This window comes from Nerophis lumbriciformis, linkage group LG04 (assembly GCF_033978685.3).
Source record: "Nerophis lumbriciformis linkage group LG04, RoL_Nlum_v2.1, whole genome shotgun sequence".
Lineage (NCBI taxonomy): Eukaryota > Metazoa > Chordata > Actinopteri > Syngnathiformes > Syngnathidae > Nerophis > Nerophis lumbriciformis.
Window position 1 is genome coordinate 11,778,936 of NC_084551.2, and position 11,065 is coordinate 11,790,000.

The 11,065-nt window shown below is 36.5% G+C and overlaps 2 protein-coding genes across 2 annotated transcripts in view; one reads left to right on the forward strand and one right to left on the reverse strand.

Annotated features, from left to right (window-relative positions):
• Positions 1–327, reverse strand: part of LOC133596029 (delayed-rectifier potassium channel regulatory subunit KCNS2-like) — a 62,036-nt gene extending 61,709 nt beyond the window's left edge. Inside the window, exon 1 of the mRNA XM_061948799.2 lies at positions 243–327. The gene's annotated coding sequence lies outside the window, so the exon portion shown is untranslated. The remainder of the gene's footprint in view (positions 1–242) is intronic.
• The window catches only part of LOC133596066 (NIPA-like protein 2), a 64,026-nt gene that overhangs the window by 41,115 nt on the left and 11,846 nt on the right, over positions 1–11,065 (forward strand). The window contains exons 6-8 of the mRNA XM_061948823.2: positions 3,779–3,875; positions 7,488–7,629; positions 10,486–10,574. Of these exons, the coding sequence (XP_061804807.2) occupies positions 3,779–3,875; positions 7,488–7,629; positions 10,486–10,574 (328 nt within the window). The remainder of the gene's footprint in view (positions 1–3,778; positions 3,876–7,487; positions 7,630–10,485; positions 10,575–11,065) is intronic.

The window sequence follows — 11,065 nt, forward strand, 5'->3', positions numbered from 1 at the left end:
TTTCCAGCAGATGCCAGTATTTAGTGACACAGTATCGACACAGTATCAATACAGTTTTGCAATGTGTCGAAACGCTTCATGACGCCTCATCAACCCATCAGTACTGTGCATGAAGAAAAAAAAGTCCACCATAAAATGCAGCAGGGAAAACGCACAGCAAAGCACAAGGTGCAAGAAAAAATATTTTTTTAGGCAGAGTTTATAGCAACCAAATACAAAGCAATGATCTGAATATCACTAACCGTGCTCGTTCCGTTCGTAGCTCCAAACAATGATCCCACCACGATAAAGAAGTGACACTGGCTTTTAAATCCGTGAGGAGATACTTAGCAGCAAGTGAAACACATAATTGCTAATCACCTGCAGGTGATGATAATGGCAGTCAGAAGCAGGGGGTGAAGCTACTGCAGGACAACACAAACTGAACAGGAAGTAAAAACAAAATAAGAGCGCAAAACAGGAAGTGTTGGATCAATTTCAGCGTGATGAGATCGTTATTTTTCGTTTCTCTTCCATGTCTATTTTCAGAAGCATCTGTGTGTATTCTTGCTGTGTTGTTCATATTGTTACACTGTTTAGATCAGTGGTCACCAACCCTTTCAAGCCCAAGATCCCTGATCTCGGCCAAAAACCAAAGCCATATCGACCCCTGCATCAACTATACATATTACATGTTTTTTTCTTTTTATAAAGACAAAGCTTTGTGTTATTATTGGATGATGTCAACATTTAGTTTCTTCTCATTGTGTTTCCTGCTGTTTTCCCAGTTTATGCGTGTTTTTTTTTTTTGTAATGTGCCTATAGGGCCAATGGCAAAAAAAGCCACAGATGCCCGTGTGGCGCACTTTGGGCACCCCTACTGTGGAAGCTAACTGTTCATTTCCACTATAATCTTAGTACTGTAGTATATTTGTTCATCCTATGGATACAATAAGGGACGGGAGTCACATGGTTGTCTTACGTCAGCCCTGGAAGTAGTGGAATCAACTGTTCACCTGGCGTATTTTTCCTGTGTGATAAAAGACTGGATAAACGGGGAAGTCCTTTAGCTGCCCTCTTGTTTTATCATATATTACTGCCTTTGCATATGTCAATGTTTACTTTTCTATGCAATAAATCAAGACAAAATCCGTACTTTGGAGCAATGTTCACGGACTCTATTATTGGGCTTGTTAGCTTCCCGTCGCAGGAGAGCGATGATGATCGTGTTTGAGGGAAGAGATGGTTGATGTTTGATGCTGGATAATGGCCAATGCGTTGCAACAGACATTGTTGCAGTTCAGTGATTTTTGTGCACGTCATGCAACGGGCGTTTGCAAGACGAGCAGGTGTAGTGTGTGGCCGCGCTCAGGGGATGTGACCGCGGTGTTGAGAGCGGCGGGATGTGAGTCATATTAATAAAGAAATGTTGTATTATTTTTCAATCGACTGACTGGTAGGGCCCTGACTGATCGATCGCAATCGATGGATTGGCGACTACTGGTTTAGATAATGCTATATATTTATATGCTGTTACATTATTTACAAACGTCAGGAATTGGTCCTTGCACACAAGAGATATTTGAAGAATTTGAGTGAAAGTCAATAGTAGTTTTTACTTTTCTTTACATATGTTGCAGATGATCAAATGATTGTTTGCATAATTGAAATTAACTTTTTAAAAATAGCCTAATATTTTGGCACAATGCAATTGTATTGTCATACAGGGGGAAAAAATGTTTTACTTGAATGCATGTCATTTGTGTGCTCAAAACTTGGTAACAGTTCTATCTAAAGTCCAATCTGTCAGGCTTGGACGAAGGAAGGGACTCAGATGCAGAGATGTGATTCCAAATAAAGCTTTTATTTTGAAAAACTCTAAGCCTCCAGAGCCGAGTAAATTCAAATACTATGAAATTACAAAAATAGATAGACAAAATGTTCCAAAAGGGAAAAACCGAAAATCACTCCAAAAGGAGGAAATACAAAAATAAGGACAATTATAATTAGCACCGTATCTGTTGTCAAAAAACTTTAACAAAAAAACGCTCCAACAGGAGGAAGAAAATAAAGACTATAAAACTTACTACTCTAATAAATGTAAACAAAAAATCACTCAAAAACTTTGAGGAAAAATCATTAGGGAAAAATTATAACTCACCACTGCGGTAGAAAAAAGGTTGAATAACAAAAGTCGCTCTGAGGGAGGAGAAAAAGTTCATTCAAAATTACAGCGTGGGATATTCTGGAAGCAAGGACGTAGACGTGGGACAAGGCAAGGCATGAACATGGAACGAAAGACAGGCACGAAAGCTCGAGACAATCTGGCACAGAACAAGGGGAGGCATGGGCTTATATAGAACATGAGGGTAATGGGAAACAGGTGGAAACAATCAAGGGTCAGGAATGACGTCAGACTGGTGACACAAGAGGAAGGACCCGTGATCTGAAACAAGAGGAGTTGCTTTTCAAAATAAAACATGTAAATCACAAGACAGAAAAAACCAAGACAAGACTTCCCTCACCGCGGTGTGACACAATCAGGGTGGTTAAGGAAGGAAATGTGTGATCAAAATAAATGTCATGATTAATCTGTGTTTATACATGATTAATGCAGAACATTTTGTGATTATTCCCAAGCGTTAACTTTGACAGCCCCAATTTATTAATTGTTAATTTGTTCAGAAATGCCTTTTTTGCCCAAAACCTTTGTCCTGTTTTTTAATCGGAAATTTATAATCATGATAAACAAATTAAAGTCAAAATCATTGAATGATCTTGAAAGATTTCCATCAGTATCGGCAATACTGGCCCTGCATTTATTTACTTGATATCGAATAGACACCTACATTTATAGTATCGCCCACAACTGTCATATTGTGTAATACCGATGTGTTGAGCTATTTATTTTTTAAGATGTATATTGCAGGCTTGTGCAAAATTCTGAATATGGAATTTAAATGCAATGTATCTGATGAATTGGAATTAAAGAGTGTGACAATGGCGCAACGCGGCTGTTGGTTTGATCCCAGGATGCAGAGTAGGAAAGTGACGTGCCGGCAGAAGGTCCTTTAATTAGGTACCAGGCAGAAGAGTAACACAGGTCGAGAGGAACTCAGAAAAATAAAATAATGAACCAGCACTGAACTAAATATAACAAAGTGGAACAGGTGTGCTCTGTGCTGTGTTTATGCATGCTTTGACTTTTCAGCACCATTGGTGGAAAAAGTTGTGACATACTTTGGATCCTGCACCATGCTCTCAGACTACAGCTGTTCTATTTAAGTTTGTGAGCATGAACTGATGAAGCCTGCTCAGATGAGAGACAAAACATCTCCTAAGACAGTCTGATCTGTCCTGTCAGTGCTGTGTGTGCACGGGTTAGCGATACCAACATTATTCAACAATTCACCTTTTATGATGCACATATTCTACCTTTGCTGACGCAAGAATTGTGCAACAGAAATTAGAGTTGAGGAGTCTGGCAGTGAATATAAACAACATTTTTATAGATTTCACAAAAGCACTGGCACACTTTGAACAAGCATTTAAAGGTTAGCTTGTCCCTTTCTCTCCAGCCTACTTGTGTATTCCGGCCTTGTTGAACAGCTGAATGCTATCAGACTGACAAGGACGGTTCTTAGCTCTTCTCATTAACATCCATTCATTTCTTTTTTTTATGCAGCCATGGTGATTTATTGCAATTAAAGTGTGCTGCTCTTTGTCACACAGATTAGCTCGGAGAGCAAATGTACAAACTTTGTTTCTAAATGAACTCTCTAGTCCTCTTTCCTAACAGGCAATAGAAATCATCCTCTTTTGCATCCTGCTCTTTGTGTACAAGAAGAAGAACGTGAAGCACATTGTCGTCGTCATGCTGCTGGTGGCGCTGCTTGGTATGGACGAGTGCAAGCTGCTTGATTGAGGGCACCTGGGTCATAGATTCAAACTATTTGAGTAATGGGGTTGCTTTGTTGCGTGGTTACCATCATGTCTAGCTCCATCACTATGAATTATGATCCATACGAGTCATATTTATTAGCCCTAAATAAACAGGGACGTAGCACCAAAGTTTGGGCCTCCATACTCAAAACTACTAAAGGGCCCCCAACATCGCTGCCCCATACACCATACTTGCCAACCCTCCCGGATTTTCCGGGATTCTCCCGAAATTCAGGGCCTCTCCCGAAAACCTCCCGGGACAAATTTTCTCCCGAAATTCAGGCGGAGCTGGAGGCCACGCCCTCTCCAGCTCCATGCGGACCTGAGTAACGCGTCGACAGCCTGTTTTCACGTCCGCTTTCCCACAATATAAACAGCGTGCCTTACCAATGACGTTATAACTGTAGAATGATCGAGGGCGAGTTCTTGGTTTCTTATGTGGGTTTATTGTTAGGCAGTTTCATTAACGTCCTCCCAGCGCGGTAACAACACACAACAACAGCAGTCACGTTTTCGTCTACCGTAAAGCAGTTCGTCTGCCGTAAACAGCAATGTTGTGACACTCTTAAACAGGACAATACTGCCATCTACTGTACATGCATATGTGACAATAACATCTAGGGCTTTTAGAGAGTGCAGTGCACAACTGCGCACACAACAAGGAGACGAAGCAGAATGCATCATCAGAGAGGGTGTTCAGCATGGTTAGAAAAATTGTGACAGAGAATAGAACAAGGATGGACAATTCAACCCTTAACTCAACAATGAGTAGATGAGTGTTATGTGTGTGTATATGTGTAAATAAATGAACACTGAAATTCAAGTATTTCTCTTATTAATATATATATATATATATATATATATATATATATATATATATATATATATATATATATATATATATATATATATATATATATAGCTAGAATTCACTGAAAGTCAAGTATTTCTTATATATATATATATATATATATATATATATATATATATATATATATATATATATATATATATATATGAAATACTTGACTTGGTGAATTCTAGCTGTAAATATACTCCTCCCCTCTTAACCACGCCCTCGCCCCACCCCCACCCCCACCTCCCGAAATCGGAGGTCTCAAGGTTGGCAAGTATGCCATACACACACACTTGGTATGTTTACACACACTTAAAAACTAATTATTACATTGATTTGGTTCAAACCAGCTTTTAAAAACACATGTAAAAACCTGAATTGGGTTTTTAAAGATCTGATAAATATATCTAGATAAACTCTCCTAAATAATTTGGATTTGTTTAAAACGGAACAAAGGTACTTTGTTGTTGTTTTTTTTTACAAAAAAGTGCCAGAAAATTCAATATAAAGTGGCCAGAATATGATTTTAAATAATCCTATACAGTGCAGCGCTTCACTTTTTCTAAATGTATTGAAACCAACAAACTAAAAATATCAAATGTCAAATCAGGTTGGATCGAAAGCGCTGGAGACTAGTCAGGATAGAGGGAAATATGAATGCAGCAATGTATAGAGACATACAGGATGAAAACCAACCATGATTGAGCAGTGCTGCAAAGAGGAATGGGCAAACTGCCCAAAGATAGGTGTGCCAAGCTTGTGGCATCTTACTCAAAAAGACTTGAGGCTGTAATTGCTGCCAAAAGTGCAAAAACAAAGTATTGAGCAAAGGCTGTGAATAATTATGTACATGTGATTTTTTTGGTTTTTTTATTTTCAATACATTTTGAAAATGTGAAGCGCCGTTAATTCTTTCAAGATGCACTGTATATGATTATTGAAAATCATATTCTGGCCACTTTGTATTGAATTTGCTGGCACTTTTTTGTAAAAAAAATGTTTTATTTTTTAAAAATGTGAAGAATTAAATGTCATTATGAGGTATTGTCTGTAGAACTTTGAGGACAAAAATTAATGTATTCCATTTTGAAATAAGGCTGTAAGATAACAAAATGTGGAAAAACAGAAGCGGTGTGAACCTGTTATTATTCACTTAAATATGATTATTAATAAGTCAAGTTTTCCTTTCCGTCAGAGTGTAAAATAGGATTATCATCAGTGAATATGAAGGAAATATATAGACATTATTATAAGTGCATCTCCTGTGAGTTTAGTCTCCTCGGTCTTTAAAAACTAGTGATGCCTCTGTCTGTAAGGTTCATCCAAAAGTGAAACTTGCACATTACTTTCTCCTATGCTGCCACGGATAGATTAATTATATTTTTACCTTTCTTCTATCACCTCATCCTCGTTCCAAAATGTTGGTGCTGTTTGTAAATGTTTAAAGGTGAACTTTGATGACGTTATGACCAACGTTCCCTCGAAGGTACGCGCTTGCGCAATTGCGCACTGCTCAAGCGTCCTCTGCGCACAGCAAATATATGCCGCGCACCAAATCAAATCCCATCTGAATTCTAAACAAAATGAACATATAATTTATTCTGTATAATTTTGCAATGCAACTCTGAGTGACGGTGACAACAAGCGGCCCTAACGGTGTTCGTCAACACCGTTCAATTGAACACCGTTCAATTATTGTAACGTCTATCGAGATGCTTCGAGGCCAGGAATTATATCGATCACTTTATTGAGCAAACCTGCTTATATTCGGCCATAACCACACCAAAAGCATGAGTAAAAAACTTCTCTCTCGAAAAACTAGTCATTTTCTGCCGTACAAACCAAGCAAAAACCAACTTGTCATCTGTCACCAACACGCATACCACTAAGCCACTGGTGCGTTTATGGCCACACAAAAAGTCGGACAACTCAAACACCACACAAAGTTACACTATGACTCCTCAGTCATACGTGTGCTTTTTCTACTGTCATTTATTATTAATGTTAATTTATTGATATTAATCATGGAATGCTGTTACTAGAGAAAGTTACAGGAATGCAGACTTCATCCTATGCTTACATTTCATTGTGCAACATGAGGATGTTTAAGGGGAACTAAATGTGATCTCTGAAAGGGGTACAAATGATTTCCAAAGCAGGACCCCCACCCAGACATATTGTACAACACTAATCCATAGCTTATGAAAAACAAGATTTATTTTATTTTCATTACAAGTGGGCCAAATCACTAATATTAGAAAATAATCTAATGAAAATGACTCCTGTCATTTGATTGGTTTGAGACAGGTGTGCTGCTGGTATTGCCACGTGTGATGTTGCTCACATGTGCTCCACTGAATGCTCAGGGAGTTTTTGTGTTTGCTCACACACATGAACAATTAGAGGGAACATTGGTTATGACGTCTGTGTTGAGTAAAGTGTTCATAGTTAGGTTTGTTGCTAACCAGGTGGCACGAACCATTTTGTATTTTTGACAGAGGAATTTGATAGAGGGTTAGACATCATTATTGAACATTCACATTTTATACTAACATGTGTCATGTCGTTTTTGTAACCTACAAATTTCAACCTTCAAACTTTACAAAAGTGCAGCCCCTCCCTTCCACGTGGATTCTACTGGCCCTAAATATTAACACAAACATGAGTATTTCAGTGACATGTTGTTACAGTATGTCTGTGCTCCTTGCAGCTTCTCTGACTGTCATCTCAGTTAAAGCTGTGTCAGGAATGATCACAGAGTCCTTCAAAGGTGAAGGTCACCTGCAACTCATCTATCCCATCTTCTACGTCATGCTTGTCATCATGGTGGCGTCCTGTGCTTTCCAAATCAAGTGAGTTGTGCTTCTCTTGTTTGCACTTTTTATTCCCTGATTGGACAAGTAGGATACGACACAGTCTGTTGGTGGAACTCTCACAGTTGTTCCAACTCGAAATCTGATAATGCACATGTTAAAGGTGCTGTTTCGACTTCCTCACGGTTACATTTTTGAAAGCAAAAAATATAACAAGAACACCACGGCTAGCTTATTTTACCATTGGTAGATTAACAGAACACATTTGTTTGACAATTGTCTATATTTTTTACAATTACAAAATGTATGTAATACAATTGTTTACCGATTGGTGTTCATGGCGGTCAATCACCCGGTCTTGTCAGTAACTGTTACATATACTGTAATATTGTACATGGTAATTGGGATTTATTATATATTGTATATATTCTATACAAATATAATATCATATAATAATATATCATTATATATTATATACTGTATATATAATATGTAAATATTACATATATGGTATATTTTATATTGCTACGATGGTACATTTTTGGTCTATTTTATACCTGCATAATCCTTTCCATCCTTTGTAACTGAGCTACTGTGTGGAACAATTTCCCTTGTGGATCAATAAAGTTTGTTTAAGTCTAAGTACAAGTCTGCGCAGGGATCACATGCCCAATCACGTTATAACTGTAGAATGATCGAGGGCGAGTTCTTGGTTTCTTATGTGGGTTTATTGCTAGGCAGTTTCGTTAACGTCCTCCCAGCGCGGTAACAACACACAACAACAGCAGTCACGTTTTCGTCTACCGTAAAGCAGTTCGTCTGCCGTAAACAGCAACGTTGTGACACTCTTAAACAGGACAATACTGCCATCTAGTGCATTTGATGAAAGCACTTTTGTGCGTGCCACACATCAATGCATCATCAGAGAGGGTGTTCAGCATGGTTAGAAAAATAGTGACAGAGAATAGAACAAGGATGGACAATTCAACCCTTAACTCAACAAGTATATGTGTAAATAAATGAACACTGAAATTCAAGTATTTCTATTTATATATATATATATATATATATATATATATATATATATATATATATATATATATATATATATATATATATATATATATATATATATCCATCCATCCATTTTCTACCGCTTATTCCCTTTTGGGGTCGCGGGGGGCGCTGGAGCCTATCTCAGCTACAATCGGGCGGAAGGCGGGGTACACCCTGGACAAGTCGCCACCTCATGTATATGTATATATATATATATATATATATATATATATATATATATATATATATATATCCCATCCATCCATCCATTTTCTACCGCTTATTCCCTTTGGGGTCGCGGGGGGTGCTGGAGCCTATCTCAGCTACAATCGGGCGGAAGGCGGGGTACACCCTGGACAAGTCGCCACCTCATATATATATATATATATAATAAAATAAATATATATTTATAGCTAGAATTCACTGAAAGTCAAGTATTTCTTATATATATATATATATATATATATATATATATATATATATATATATATATATATATATATACATATATATATATATATATATATACATATGTATATATATATATATATATATATGTATATATATATATATATATATATATATATATATATATATATATATATATATATATGAAATACTTGACTTGGTGAATTCTAGCTGTAAATATACTCCCCCCCTCTTAACCACGCCCCCCCCCCCACCTCCCGAAATCGGAGGTCTCAAGGTTGGCAAGTATGGCTAACACTAGCTATCCAAATTGCTATAATTAGCCAACAACACCTAAAGCTAATGGGTGTACATGTGTTATGAATATACGTAGTTACGTCATTACGTAGCCATAAGAGGGCGGGATATACAGTGTAAAATACATTGGAAAGTTGGCGCCCTCTTGGCATCTGTGTAAATGTTGGAAACAGCCCCTTTTAAATACTCAAAATGTGTTTTGGGGTCAGTAGGGGCAATCTGGCCTAAAATCTATATCGTAATATAAATTGCGGCTTCTTGCAATAATGACATATATCACAATATATTACAATATAAATTATAATATAATTTAGCTACTGTATGCGATAACATATTGCATCATTTCTGGTGTATTATTTTCTCAAAACTATTATTAATCAATTTGCTAATTTTCTGTTAAAATCTGCTTACATTCTGTTGTCACATGGTTCTAGCTACACTTCTGTTGTAATGCAATCAGCATCATTATTCGGTTGTTTGGATACTTTACATTAGTTTTGGGCGATACTACCAATTTGGGTATCAATTCAATACCAAGTAGTTACAGGGCAGGATTGGTCATATCAATGTTCATAGTTAAAATTTTCAGAATCATATAATGATTACATTTTTGATCACAATTAAACCCGACAAAATCATAGGATGTTTGTATAAAAACATTGATTAATATATATATTATGTCCTTATTCCCTTTTATTGCTGTACATACATTCATAATAAAGTCAATAGTGCAACATAACTGAAGAAAGGCAAAAAAACTATTGGTTCTTATTTCCTGAGTTTGTAAACAATAACAATAACAAAAAAATACTATTTTGTGATGGTTAAAATATCGATCTAACCATTGTATTATCGACCATATACTGATATCATAATTGGTATTGTTACTAATGATAATTGTATTGATCCGTCCAAGAGCTCTAGCTTAGAGTGTGGTGTTGCATGTTTAGCTATTCGTCAATCTCCAGTGATATTGATTCTTGTCAGAAATATACTTTGTTTTTCCAGCATCACAACAGTATTTGACACTTTCCTTCCCTATGGATGCAAATAACTTTTCTGTGGAATGATTGTGATCAACCATAAACGTTAACGCTTCTTTTAATTCCACAGATTTCTCAATCAGGCAATGAAAATGTTCGATGCCACCGAAGTTGTTCCCATCAACTTTGTGTTTTTCACTGCAAGTGCCATCGTTGCAGGTCAGTGATGGCATTATCGCTATACGGGTTAAAAGTTGTTCTGTGTTCTCCTGCAACAGACCACAATATTACAACACTTGCATAATCTAAGACATTCTAATACAACAGCTTTATCAAAAATCAAGCTTTTCCAAAAGATAACACTGCTCAGCTTTGACAGATTCAGCGAGGTATTTTATTTTTATTTATAGGAATATTGTAGTTTGTAGCGGCTACACTACATACTGAAGAACTGCTTGTGTATACGATCATTACTTTTAGACGGAATAGCCTCAAAATCAAATGAAAAATCATTGAAGTATTTTGGTTTGTAAAATTAATTTAAAACATCTAATAAGTTGCTAGCAATATTCATCAAAGTGATATCAAAATAAGTCTTGAAATATCTTGAGTTGTGTGTTGTCATATGTTATATATATATATATATATATATATATATATATGTATAAATACATATACATATATATATATACATATACATGCATATAAAT